Source organism: Manihot esculenta, chromosome 17 (assembly GCF_001659605.2).
Source record: "Manihot esculenta cultivar AM560-2 chromosome 17, M.esculenta_v8, whole genome shotgun sequence".
NCBI classification, from domain to species: Eukaryota; Viridiplantae; Streptophyta; class Magnoliopsida; order Malpighiales; family Euphorbiaceae; genus Manihot; species Manihot esculenta.
The window spans coordinates 26,026,136-26,040,443 of NC_035177.2; the positions used below are offsets into that span (position 1 = coordinate 26,026,136).

At 35.8% G+C, this 14,308-nt stretch overlaps 1 protein-coding gene and 1 non-coding gene across 4 annotated transcripts; both read left to right on the forward strand.

Moving 5' to 3' along the window:
• Positions 1-4,610: 4,610 nt before the first annotated feature.
• Positions 4,611-13,755, forward strand: LOC110605181 (probable LRR receptor-like serine/threonine-protein kinase RFK1). Of its 3 annotated transcripts, none has more exons than XM_021743548.2 (24): positions 4,611-4,870; positions 5,455-5,629; positions 5,772-5,843; positions 5,966-6,034; positions 6,108-6,179; positions 6,414-6,485; positions 6,611-6,682; positions 6,769-6,840; positions 6,930-7,001; positions 7,107-7,178; positions 7,276-7,347; positions 8,716-8,784; positions 9,090-9,155; positions 9,783-9,845; positions 9,937-9,984; positions 10,126-10,166; positions 10,328-10,716; positions 10,789-10,987; positions 11,349-11,495; positions 12,004-12,122; positions 12,199-12,409; positions 12,503-12,737; positions 12,856-13,006; positions 13,165-13,755. In XM_021743548.2, the coding sequence occupies exons 1-24, from the start codon at positions 4,777-4,779 to the stop codon at positions 13,522-13,524; spliced, it is 3,012 nt and encodes a 1,003-aa protein (XP_021599240.1). In that variant the 5' UTR covers positions 4,611-4,776; the 3' UTR covers positions 13,525-13,755. The 3 variants fall into 3 exon arrangements, with proteins under 3 accessions (XP_021599240.1, XP_021599242.1, XP_021599239.1); XM_021743547.2 differs by lacking the exon at positions 4,611-4,870 and adding an exon at positions 4,964-5,272; XM_021743550.2 differs by lacking the exons at positions 4,611-4,870; positions 12,856-13,006 and adding an exon at positions 4,950-5,272 and having other exon boundaries at positions 13,165-13,646.
• A 140-nt stretch (positions 13,756-13,895) lies between these two features.
• On the forward strand, positions 13,896-13,968 carry TRNAK-CUU. The gene has a single exon. It is a non-coding gene; the product is annotated as a tRNA-Lys (tRNA).
• The last annotated feature ends 340 nt before the right edge of the window (positions 13,969-14,308 follow it).

A 14,308-nucleotide genomic window follows, 5' to 3' on the forward strand; every position in this document is an offset into this window, starting at 1 on the left:
GGTGGGTAGTAAGGTGGCTGAACAAATCCCGAGACCTGAGTGCCTCCTTGGGATTCTCCCATTCCTTCTTCTGACATACTGACTCCCAAACTGCCATCCCTCCTCTGCTCTACATCCATATCATCCCCCATGTCCTCTGACGCTCCTCCCTAAACTGTTCCTCTGACTGATCTGCTTCTTTCCAGATCCAAAGACCTTCTAGGGTCTCTTACTGCTCTTTCTCTGCTAGACCTACTAGACATTGCCCTAGGCAATGCTGGAGGATGGGTGCTCGTGCCCTCATCCTCAGGTGGTACTCCAGTCAATCTTGCTGATCGACGAGTTCCTCTCATCCTGTTTTCTGAAAAACAGTACACATCACATAAACATTAGCATCATATGGTTCATGTGGGCACACATGAACTCGCATCACACATCATAGCATATCATTCATATCATAGCATTTCACATCATCATGTAAGACAGGACTCCACATCCTATCCTAGTGGACATGACCTTCCTATTGTGCTTGACCTTCTATAACATCTATGAGCCCGACACTCTAAGTCCGACCATATGAACCTAGGGCTCTGATACCATTCTGTAACGACCCAAAAATCGGACCGCTACCGGCGCTAGGATCCAGATCGGCTTAAGGCCACCGGGACCCGTAGCAAGCCTGACATGCAACCTGTAAACCTGTTTAATCCCATACATGATCAACAATCATACATAAAAATTTAAAACTTTTCTTTCATACATTCTATCATCCACCAAACTCAACCTGTGCATGCACTGAACATATACATAATCATAAACTTGACCCCTCTGTGGGATCTCATCAAAGCCCCCAATGGGTGGCATAACAAGAGTTGAGTTGGCTAAACATGGACAATCAATAACATTCAGATCATGTTTCAAAAGGGATTACATTATACTATGGTCAAGCACACCTTTAACCTCAATATCATTACATTACATATCTATACATCATTATACAATCTGTCATGTCCACTTTCTAACTATTACATACATAAGACTTCATTACTCTTCTTGACTTCTCTGTCTAACCCGTACCTGCAAACCTGGGGAATTTGGGAGAGGGGTGAGCTACTAGAGCCCAGTGAGCAGAATAGTAAAGCATTTAAAACATATGGTAACATGAAATGCATCACATCACAACTAATCATATCAATGATGAACTTGTCACCATTTAGCCCTCTACATAATCCAATCATGCCAGGGGCGTAGTGCAGGCCACACCTGGTCTTTCTCTTATACATAACATAACATACATAATCCATGATGCCGGGGGCGTAGTGCAGGCCACATCCGGTCTTTCTCTTACATAGTGCCAGGGGCGTAGTGCAGGCCACACCTGGACTTCCATATCATATCATCATGTCATAACATATGAGGGCTAATGGATCATTCAACATTCATCCACATCATCAACATATTATGCAATGCAACATATTCGTGATTTCTAATGCAAGCATCCTAGAATATCACATGGCATCCGTGATGCATGAACATGCTCAAAACTGATTTATTGATTTAAAAGCATAAGAGTCATTCCACTCACCTCTGGCTAGCTCTGACAGACATAGAAGCAGCTGAACTCACTGCTGGGGTCCTCGGTTCCTCGGGTCCAAACCTACACAGGTGGACTCAAATGAGGGACCAACATACTATAACATAACTCTAAAAACATCCCCCCAAAACCCCCTAAAATATCTCAAAACATCCATGCAAAAGAAGGCTGGACAGGGCACTTTCGGCGGCAGGTTCGGCCGCCGAAAGTCAGGCAGGTTCGGCGGCACCTTCGGCGGCCGAAACTCCCAGACAGAGGCGAAACTCATGCATGTTCGGCGGCACTTTCGGCGGCCGAAACTCCCAGACAGAGACGAAAGTCTCCTTTCGGTGCAAGCTTCGGCAGCCGAAGGCTGCCTCCACAAGAGGGTTCGGCGGCCGAAAGTCCCTTCGGCTGCCGAACCTGGTTTCTCCCAAAGGGCAGAAACTTGGTTCAAACATGCACAAAAGCCTCAAACTCATACCATCATACATTTAGCTCAACCAAAACATGCACACAAGCTCCTAGGGGTCTCAAACTAACTTAAACCCCAACTACAACACATAAACACAAGCATTGCAAGCCACATTGTTCATGAACATACATTTATACCCATAAACATAACTAAAACCTAAACATGCGTTCTACCCCCCACGAACTTCATAAAACTTGCTTAAAACATACTATAAGCTAGAGATCGACTCTTACCTCTTGAAGATCGAGAGTAGAGGCGACCAAACTTGGGGTTGGGAGAGATTTGAGTTCTTGAACCTCAAAGCTCCAAAACTTTGCTCAAAAGCTCAAATCTTCAAAACAAAGTTAAAACAAGTGAAAAACTTGAAGGATCTAGAGGAAAAGCATCAAAGATCGGTGAGGGGCGGCGGAGAGCTCACCTTGGCCGAAAATGGGGAAAACCTCGCCCGTTTTCGGCTAAGGGACCCTTTTATAGTGGCTGGCCAGGCCACGTTCGGGGGCCGAATGTGCCTCCGCATGCATGCCATGTTCGGTGGCCGAACCTGGACTTCTCTCACTTATGCTTTCGGGGGCCTAAAGCGCACCCGCAACGCATGCATGTTCGGCGGCCGAACTTGAGGTTCGGCGGCCGAACCTGAGTTTTCCTCCAAGGTTGTTTTTATTCAAAAACTCATTTCCTTTTCATTCAAAATCATCAAAAACATTAAAACATCTCATGAAAACATGGTTTTACCCTTCTAGAGGTCTCCGACATCCGAGATTCCACCGGACAGTAGGAATTCCGATACCGGAGTCTAGCCGAGTATTACAATCATCATCTTCTCCTTCTTTTTTCTCTTCTTCTTTTGTTTTTTCTTCTTTTTTTTCTATTTCCTTCATTTATCATCATTTTTTTTAAAAAAAAAAGAAGAGGAGAAACTATTTAATTGATGAGAAAAAATGATAAGAATATTTTAATAAATCTGAGAAAAAATAAAAATATTTTAATAAATCTTAAAAAAGACAAAAATATTTTAATAAATTTTTAAAAATATAGAAATTGACTTGTTAATAATAATAATATCGAGAAACTAAATAAGAGGTTTTATTTGATAATAAAATTAAATTTTAAAAATTTTCCTGAAAAAATAAAAATATTTTAATAAAATTTTAAAAATATAAAAACTAATTTATTAATATAACAATATACAAATAACTAAATAGTAAATCTCCCTAAATTTTAAATCATATAAGCAACGGATTGCTTTTATAACGGAGATAAAATTTGTACCGAAAGTTGTCTCTTTTAATGTTCTATATTCGTTGTAATAAAAAATTCAAGTTCAATTCTTGGAAAATGTATTATTAAAATAGGCAGCCATGATCTGAAAATTAAGTTTTTTGTGAATGTAAAACGTGCACTGGATAAAAAATAACAATAATATTATTAAAATTTAAATTTAATATAAAAAATTGCCATCTCTATTGGCGTAAAGTGTTGAATTTGAGTATAGCGAACTCATTAGCTTAATTTCCACTATTACAAAACTTGACTTCGTGATTTGAATCTTTTTCACTTTTTGCTTGCTTGTTGAGAGTTAGGCAAGGCTGCAATTCCACGAAAGCATTATCATGGATTTGTTTATTTGTTGAAAATATTAATTGAAGTTTTAGACATTTCTTATCGCCAAGCAGCCAGTGAAAAATTATTATCATTCTATTTAAAATTAATAATTTTACAAAATTTTAATTTAAATTATTTTTAATAATTTTTTATTTAGAGAAAAAATTTAATATTTTTAATTTAAAAAAATTGAAATTTTATATAATTTAAGAAAAAAATAATTTTTTTTTTAGAAAATGAATTGTTGCCAAATGAGAGGTATATAATTTATAATGTAGCATGCGGATGAGAGAGACCAAATTGCATTTCTTTCTTCCACTTGTGAATGGAAAATTCCAAGAACCAACCTGTCCGAGAAGTCAATTTTGTAATTATTTTCATAATTATTATTTATTTTTTAAAATAAAATATGCCAAAATTTATATTATTAATATTTTGAAGATAATGGATCTTATTTAATTCACTGTTCCATCATATGTTATTTATTTAAATGACTTAAATTTGATTTTCCACTTTTTAACTATCTATTATAAAAATTGAAAATAAACATATTTAATAAAAAATTTAAATAATTAAAAAAAACTTGAAAATAAAAATATCTTAGAAAATTCAAATCTTTCTGAACGATCTGATAAATAACTGAGCTTTCTTTACAATACTGGAAGTGCGTCGCAGAGCGCAGCTAGAGCAAATTTGCAAGTCGGCTCTTCTTCATTACCAGAACCTTAAAAAAGGGAAAATCGTAAGCATTCGAAACAAGACATTATTTTTCCTTTTGTGTAATAAATACCATGAAAACGACAAACAAAGTCCAAATTGAGATCAGACAGCGAATGTTAATAAAATAATCTTATAAAATTGTTCATGTAAGATTGATTTGAACAGTGACCTTACACAGTTGTATTTGATATTTTAATTACTTACTGTAAGAGAGAGAAAATAATTTATATCCGTGACGGGAAGGGGAATAAGTTATCCTTTTTTTTTTTTTTTTTTCACTGTTTCGATTACTCAACTGCTTGCTTAATCGCATTACTGCCATTAGTGCCGCATCTTCAGAACTTTGCTTTAAGATTCGCAAACTTTCCTGCCCAAATTGGTTGCCTTTTGAGCTGAGTCTGGTTTTTTAGTTCAGTTCTTAAAGGTCATGCTTGTCAGGAAGCTATTTGTTTTCTTGATTATTGCTCTCAGTTGCTTCATGGTGCTGAGAATTGTTGGGGCAAAGCTGGTCCAAGAAGAAGGTAAGTGTCAATGTCTCTATCCCTCTCTCTCTCTCTCTCTCTCTCTCTCTCTCTCTCTCTGTAGTTCGGTTAGCTGTTAGCTAAGAAATGAGTGGGAAGGAATTGGAACTTGGGTCCTGTGTTTAGTGTTATCTGGGACTTAACGAAAGGGACAACTTGATTGATTTGAATCTTGTATTTTAGAGTGAGTTTTTTTTTTTCTTCATCTTTCTTTTTAAATTTAATGGCGCTTCAGTTGGGGTACTTAGAAAATTTGTGAAATGAAGGAAATCAGAGAATATTGGTGCTTGGGTATTGCTTGCTTTGGAATTTTATTGGGTAAAGCTGTTGCTTTTGAAATGACACTATTACTTGGAGTTGTTTGGGCTAAAGATTTGAAACAATCTCCTCGTCATCTGTTCTGTGAGTGAAATCCTGTTTCTTCTCATGGCTTCTCCGTCCTAGGCGATGAAATTGGAACATAATATTTTCCTTCCTGTTGTTGAATTTTATGATTAAAGAATCTCAAATTGAATTAATTTCTAGTGTTCCGTAAATGGTTTAACCTCTCCTATGATGCTTATTTACATGTGGGTGATGTTTAGTTAATGCTCTGGAGGAAATTGCAAGGACAATGGGCTCAACATACTGGAAGTTTAATGCTGATACTTGCGAAGTTGTAGTAGTTGGAATAACACCAACGCCACCAAAGAATGCAGAGCACAGCATAGTTTGCAAATGCAATAATGAAAACAATACTGATTGTCACGTCATAAAGATGTATGATTCCCTATCTTTTTATGATTGAATTTATTCTGAATCCATGCCAATTATCTCTCTCTCTCTCTCTCTCTATATATATATATATATATATATATATGTATATATTGTAACCCCAAGATTCAACTTTTATGCATTTTAGAGTGCTCAAGCGCTATAATCTTCCTGGGGTTCTGCCTCCTCAACTTGTTAAGCTTCCCTACCTCCAAGAAATGTAAGAGCCTCTTGAAATGTTCCAATGGCATCTTTGATATTACTAGTTCAACGCAATTCTATTATTGTTGATGTGGAAACAATCTGCAATTGCATTTTAAGTAATTTACCATTTTGCTGTAGTGATTTTGCTTACAACTACCTTAATGGTTCTATTCCACGTGAATGGGCTTCATTGCAGTTGACCTCAATGTGAGCACTTACCACCCTATTCAATAAACTGTTGGCTCCTTCAATCATTATATGACGTGTATATTTCATGCAGTTCTGTTCTTGTAAATCGCTTGTCAGGAGAGATTCCAAAGGAATTGGGAAATGTCACCACTCTCACGTATCTGTAGGTTCCAGACTTCAACTGATTTATGATTTCTTTTGGGTGTTATAGTGGTGATAAATTGAAATTGCTTCTAATATGAGCCAAAAAGGTATAAATATACTATAGGATCTTTCTTAGTTCCTGCTCGAACCTTAGGAAATTATTGAAGAGCATTATAACAATTTTATTTTCACTAAGTAATCTCAACAACTTCTAGTATTTTTATTTTCTTTTCCTTTTCTGGTCTTCTTTCAGGTGCCTTGAGGCAAACCAATTTTCTGGTGCTATCCCTTCTGAACTTGGGAATTTAGTGAACTTGAAAACTTTGTATGGATAAAATATTTTCCTTTCTTTTATCTTTGTTTTGGGTGTTCTTTGATGCTGTAAAACATTTTGTAAGGATGAAGGACTGTGTATTCTGATGGTCTCTTGGTGTAATCTTGTATTTTCAGGATGCTGTCTTCCAATCAATTGACTGGAAACTTGCCAATGACTTTTGCTGGGCTTTTTAATCTAACAGATTTGTAGGCCTTCATAATATTCTTCTTTGGTATAAAACATTTAGATTATTAGTCATGTCAAATCAACAGATCTTCATTGTACAATGCAGGAGGATAAATGATAACAACTTCAATGGAACCATTCCTAACTTCCTGCAGAACTGGAAAGGACTCACCAGATTGTAAAATCCCTACTTTCTGTACTTTCAACTCTTTAGCTATATACTCTTTTTTATAATGGACTTTTTTATTTAAATTTGAATCATTGAAGAGAAATGCATGCAAGCGGACTGGATGGCCCCATTCCTTCAAATATTTCCCTTTTGAATAATTTAGTTGAGTTGTAAGTATAAAATCTACTCCTGTCAAACTAGTAGCCATGCAATATAGTTATTTCTTGTTTACCAATCTCATTATCTTCTGCTTAAGGTGGGATATTGTTATACAGGAGAATTAGTGACTTAAGAGGTCCAAGCCAGGGTTTCCCTAACCTAAGCAACATGACGGGCATAATAAGATTGTATGCTAAACTAATCATGTTAGAACATTTGTGTTTATGAACTGTAGTTCTTTTGTTTGATGATGGTGACTTAATGTTACTCAATTATTTATGTTAGGATTTTGAGGAACTGTAACATTTCTGGGGAGGTTCCTGCCTACATCTGGAGGATGAAGAGTTTGGAGGTGTTGTAAGTACCATGTAAAGCTTGGTTTATAAATTTCTAAACCAGTTGTAACTGTCCTGGTCTCTATTATTAGCTATTTATGTATTGAATATGTGCCCTCTAAACTCTTATTGTTTGCTTCAGAGAAGCCAAAAAAAAAAGCTGCAAAATTGAATCCCTTGAATAACATTGAGAAACATTGACAACTTGATCTGGAAGGTGACTATAAGTCTTATATGAATGTTGTAAAAATGAATATGGTGATCTTCATGGCATTGCATTAGAAAGAAAAAGGAAGAAAACTAATTTTAGCCTAGAAAAATAGCAAAGCATATCAATTAAATTAAACCATCATTAAGCTAGAGTGGTATTCCTGCAGATAAATGCCTGAATCTCAAATGTTGATGTTAATGTTTACAGACATATTATAAATGCACTTTCATATGAGACTTATATGAATGTTAATAAAAAATGATTCCGGGAGATACGAAGGAAACTTCAAGCTCATATTGGTCATGGATTGAGAACAGGTACTGACGGGGCTTGAACCTGCAGCTTCCGCCTTGACATGATTATGAATTTTTTCTATATGAATATTTTATTATTTAATAAAATATTACGGCGATGTTCATGGCATCGCATTAGAAAGAAAAGGAATAAAACCCATTTTTACCTAGAAAAATAGCAATGCTCATCAATTAAAGTAATCCAGCATTAAGCTAGAGTGGCATTCTGCAAATAAACACCTGAATCTCTAATGCTGATGTTGATGTTTACTGACAGATTATAGATGCACTTTCTTAGCGAAACATTGATGTCAATGTTAAGCAAAAGTCTTTGGGCTGGAATTTCTCTGATGGACTTCTGGAAACTTTGACAAAAAAATATTATTAACTGAATTATGCTTGGACCTAAGAACCACCTTTTGTCCATCCATGGATTAGGTTGTTTTTGACATCCGAATTGCATATAGTGTGAGGTATAATTTTAACTTTGCCTGTAAGGTCATTGCTTTTCCACTGTGTTGAAGTTGCTGAATGATGGAAAGAACTTCGATGAATGGATCAGAATTGATCCACAAATGACTACTTGTACTTTTCACTTATTATCACTTCATATTGTTTCCTTGAAAATCTTAAAATCCAAGTGTGTTCGAACTCTTATTAACCTAGTTTTGTATTAACTTTTCATCTTGCTTTTTTTTTTCATCATCTAGTTTTCATCCATATTATAAAATGTGAATGGTTTGCTTTTGTAATTTTGCACAAAAAACAAGAGCGATGCTTCCTTTTTTTTTCTTGCTTTGCTCATCTCCAGCATTAATGTTGCTTTTGGGAGCAGGAGTTCGAGAAAACTACTTCTACTCATGTTGTTCCTTTGTATTTGTTATAGGGATGTCAGCTTCAACAAATTGGTTGGGAGAATTCCAGATTCCATAATGGCAAAGCGTCTGCGGTTTGTGTATGTGGCTTAAATTTAGTTTCATTTGCTTAAATTTTCATGAATCTCTACACAAAGTGTAGTAAATTTTAAGATCATAAATTTGAACCTAAAGTACAAAACTAATGTGTATAAATAATCCTCAATCCTCATATCCTTTTAAGCACACATAAATTGTTCACAAAATTTTATTACTATTTTTGCTTCCTGGCATAGGACCTTCTCCTAAATATCAGTGAACTCATTATTAAAATTTCATATTGGGTTCCTAGTTTTTTCTATGACCTATCATGATTAGCATATTAATCAGTGGATTGTTTGATTAGCTTCTTAACAGGCAACTTGCTAAGTGGAGATGTGCCAGATTCAATCTTGAAGGAAGGAAGTAGTATGTATGTATCTATCTGGGATGTTGTTTTCTTGATTTATCTTTTCAGATACCAGCAATTTGCATTTGGTTCTATGTGCCGACAATTTTTGCTTTCCCATCTCTTATGTGCTCATCTCTTTTGGTTAGCACAACGCGGAGTTATTTAATAAGAATGGGAAACAAAGCGTCCTGTTAATGTGTGTGTTTCAGCTCAAGAATCACTTGTTATTTTTCCTCTTTTTTAAAATAGTTTAACCGCATAATAATCTGCTTACTTGCAATTGGAAAAAAAAATACCACTCTTTTTGGGCCCCTCGTATCTGTTCCTTACCTTGTGAGCATTTGAGAGGCAAATGACATGTGGATAGCTGCCAGTTGTAATGAAGAGTTACAACACCGACCTTCTACTGGAACAGGATACTTACAGTTTTGCTCCAGCTTTCCTTTTCATCTTGTTCTTTTCTTATAACTCCCTGTTTTATTTTTTTCTTCTTTTCATTATTATGTATGCTGTAGGAAGGCTGAAGTTGTAAACAGACATTTTAGTTGTGATTTATGAAGCTGCCTCAGTATTGCTACATTTTCAACTTTGGTTTGGAAAATTTTTTCGGCTAAACCATTAACTTTTTCCTCTAATGCTTGTGCACAGTGACTTGTCATACAATAACTTTACCTTACAACGCCCTGACCAACCTGCTTGTCGAGAGAACATGTGAGGATAATCTTCTAGTAATCATCTTCAATGCTTCTAGCTTCATATGCTTTTGGATCTGAAGTATTTTTCATTTATTTTCTTTTTCTAGGAACCTCTTTTTGAACTTATATCGAAGTTCAATGGTGGTGAATAGCATGTAAGATGCTTTCTGATTTATTTTAGTTCTTTTCTTTGTTTGGAGCCAAATTAACAATGTGGAAGAAGTTGCAATGAAGATTTTGTTCGAATGCATTGTCAATTTTGTGCTAAACTACTTTATTTTTTTACTTGGTGATAGAGCACACCTTCCTTGCAGGAAGACTTTCAAATGTCCTCATTGTGAGTAGATGTCCTTTTGAAGTTTGATATTGATATTGACTGCTGTAGAGTTCAATTTGAAGTTTCACACCCTGATATGTAATTTCTTCATGGACCACCGAGCTTACCTTCAGATGTTTTATTTTTTCTTGTCATTAATTTTTTTTTTTTGTTGATGGCAGATTCAAGTTGTTTACATATTAACAGTGGTGGAAAAGACACAATTATCAAGGAAAACAAAACATCCACTTTATATGAAGGAGATGTAGCAGTTGAAGGTGGTGCAGCAAAATATTTTTTAAATGATCAAAGCTACTGGGGATTTAGTAGCACTGGCGACTTTATGGATGATAATGATTTCCAAAATACTCGTTATACCATGGCACTCCATTCATCAAACATTTCTACACTGTACTCAACAGCACGCAGATCACCACTTTCTCTTACGTATTTCCATTATTGTTTACAAAATGGGAAGTACATGGTAAAATTTCACTTTGAAGAGATACAATTCACTAATGATAAAACATATAACAGTCTGGGGAGGCGCATGTTTGATATTTATGTTCAGGTCAGTTATCACATGCATTAATAGACATTTATAATGTTGTAAATACTGACTAAATGGACAAGGTCATCACAGGAAAAGTTAGTAAGGAAGGATTTCAACATTGAAGATGAGATTGGTGGTGCCCTAAAGCCTTTAGTAATATCAGTACCTGATGTAAATGTGACCAATAATATCTTGGAGATCCGATTTTATTTTGCTGGCAAAGGAACAACAAGAATTCCTGATAGGGGAGTTTATGGCACCATCATATCAGCCATCTCTGTAGCTTCTGGTGAGTTTCTATTTTCTTTCATTTATACTCAAGTACAGGTAATTAAGTATAGATATCTCTGAAGCTTCTGGGAGGCACTATCAATTGAGGTCCATTGCTGTAAGACTACGCTTACATCCCCATCCTGTCCTCTTCTTTTACTTCAAACATTTAAAAGGGTATATTGTCTAGTTTGATACTTATGAATAAATTTTGAAGATATACCCGCTGAAAGACATAGTAATAGTTCCTGTAGCTCAGTGGCCTAGCAAATAGTAGTCCAGTCACAGAGGCAGTCAGTGTTTTTATCCCCAATTCCTCCATGCCATCTTCTCTCTTTATCTCTGTTGCATGATAATATAGTTCGTTGTTTGATTGGCAGATCTGAAACTTTGTTCAATTGGACAAAAGAAGGGAACTGTTCATATTGTTGTTGGAGTTGTGGGAGGAGCATCAGGCCTTATTTTCATTGTACTGGGAATTCTTTGGTGGAGAGGCTATTTACCAGGAAAATGGGGCAAAACTAAAGGTGAATATTCTTTTTGCACGTAAATAGAAAACAAAAGTTGGACATAAGTTTCCTAACTTCGTGTCCCAGGTTTAGTTGAATTCTGAAATTGGGGAAGTGTTTCTTCTTTCAGATGCCAAAGTTAACAGCATGCATGTGTTAATTAAACGTAATGTGTAAACAAATCATTGGTTTATATGATACTATGACAGTATGACTGTTGGTGACTAGCACGTCCAGCTTAATGGTGATGATTATCTACAGTTCTAATGACTATTAATTATTGATCTTATTATTTGGTTAGATGGTTCATAAATGTAGCATTCTCATTTTTGAAAAATTTAAGTAAAGACCTTTGTGTGAAGGTCCTGAAGGATAACCTTCCAACAGGCTAGCAGCCTTTCTTTCCTTTATCCATGGAACATTTCTTGCTAGAACCTAAATAAGCTGACTTCTATATGTGACCCTTCAGCAGTACGTTAAAAATTGACAATCCCTTTGCTGGTCGGCACTCAACTTCTTTGGACAGGTACTGAAGGACCTGATTTGCCAACAGGGACCTTTTCATTGAAACAAATTAGAGCTGCTACTGATGACTTTGATTATGCTAACAAGATTGGAGAAGGTGGTTTTGGTTCTGTGTACAAGGTATTTTAGCCAACAATTTCCACAATCCTTTTCAGAGTATTCAATTCTGAGATTCTGAATAAAGGTTAGGATGCAGGGTCTGTTACCTGATGGTACTGTGATAGCGGTAAAACAGCTCTCCTCTAAATCAAGGCAAGGGAATCGTGAATTTTTGAATGAGATTGGCATGATTTCTTGCTTGCAACACCCAAACCTTGTCAAGCTGCATGGATTTTGTGTCGAAGGGGACCAGCTATTGCTGGTATACGAGTATATGGAAAATAATAGCCTTGCCCGTGCTTTGTTTGGTGAGTCTGCTGCAGTAGGCACTATTGAACAAATTTGTGAATATTAGAATATGGAGATACAATTATGAGACTTTCTTGTGGAATGATTTGTAGATGAAAATAATCAGCTTAAACTGGATTGGCCTACAAGGCTTAAGATCTGTATTGGGATAGCCAAGGGTCTAGCTTTTCTCCATGAAGAATCAAGACTTAAGATTGTTCACAGAGACATCAAAGCCACTAATGTGCTGTTAGATAAGGACTTAACCCCCAAAATTTCAGACTTTGGGTTGGCTAGACTTGATGAAGAGGAAAAAAGTCACATCAGCACCCGGATTGCTGGAACCATGTAAGTAACCACATTGCTTAATGATTCTAAAAGCTTCCACTTTTTATTACAGTAGTTGCCATAGTTACATTTAAGGCGCATTTTGTTGAACTTTGTGGCTCATCGTTTTGATGTCCAGAGGGTACATGGCACCAGAATACGCACTATGGGGTTACCTGACTGACAAAGCAGATGTTTACAGTTTTGGAGTTGTGTCTTTGGAAATTGTTAGTGGGAAGAACAACAATAATTTTATGCCAAGCAACCATTGCGTTTGTCTCTTAGATTGGGTACTCCTAATTTTTGTGTTTAATTCATCACTCAATTTTGTTGTTTGCTGCAATTTGCTCAGTGTGCAATGACCAATAATTGAAGTGATGAGAGTCTGCACTAATTGCAGAAACTTCTCCTGAACTGAAAATTTTACGGGGAAACATTTGTATTGCAGGCATGCCATTTGCAACAGAGTGGAGATCTGATGAAGCTTGTTGATGAGACACTGAAGTCAGAAGTCAACCAAGAAGAAGCAGAAACTACGGTTAAAATAGCCCTTTTGTGCACAAATGCATCCCCTACAAATAGACCGACCATGTCCGAAGTTGTGAACATGCTTGAAGGTCGAATGGCTATTCCTGACACAGTTCCAGAACCTAGTAGCTATACTGAAGATTTGAGGTTTAAGGCCATGAGAGACCTGCGTCAACATTCGCAAAGTCTGAGTGGTAGCCAACCCCTAAATTCAACAACAGCGCATACGTTGGGCTCTTCGTCGACATCTGACCATGAATTGCATGAGATGAAACCATGATCAAAACCATAAGATGCAGCTAGGTGTTAGTGGGTGAGGGAAGAGCCATTTTGTCCAGATGCCATATTAAAGCTTTGGTGCTTTCCAAGTTTTAGCTCAGTGGGATCATTAACCATATGCAATGGGATGTCAACATTTTGTACAAGTATATCTCTTTTATCAACTTCAATTTTGTATGAAATTGTAAAGTTAATTTATTCAAAATGAATCAGATGAATGTGCATAGGCATACGATGCACGGCCTTTTTTTGTTTTTGTCTTCCTGAGAGCAGTCATTTTGCAGGGTTCATCATAGAACGAACCCAGCTTACAGGATGTTCAGTTGGCTCTCACTCATATAAACTTTTTACCAAGGACTTCATGAAACCAAAGGCCTCTGTAGCCCAGTGGTAGGGCATTTGCCTCTTAAGCAAGCGGTCGTGAGTTCGAATCTCACCAGGGCCATGACATTATTTATTTCATTCTTGTTCACTTTAATTTCATGTCCAAATCCCTGTAATTTTCCATTCTCTCAAACTTAATTAAAAATTAATATAAATTAACTAAATAAAATTCAAACAGTTTAATTATATATATATATATAAATACTTCTAATTTTTAATAAAATTAATAATCACATTTTATATGATTTATTTTATAAAAAATTAAATAAATTTTAAAAAATCATGTAAGATTTTTATTTTTTAAATGAGATAATTTTAAATTAATAAAAATTGAATTTATTTAATTCAAATAAAATAATTATTAAAAAAAATCAATTGAATTGAATTATTATAAAAATTTT

Coding starts and splice junctions, on each gene's coding strand:
- LOC110605181 (XM_021743547.2), top strand. CDS start 5,131: ATGAAGGAAATCAGAGAATATTGGTGCTTGGGTATTGCTTGCTTTGGA. Junction 7,348..8,715: donor ATGAAGAGTTTGGAGGTGTT/GTAAGTACCATG, acceptor TATTTGTTATAG/GGATGTCAGCTTCAACAAAT. Junction 10,717..10,788: donor TGTTTGATATTTATGTTCAG/GTCAGTTATCAC, acceptor AGGTCATCACAG/GAAAAGTTAGTAAGGAAGGA.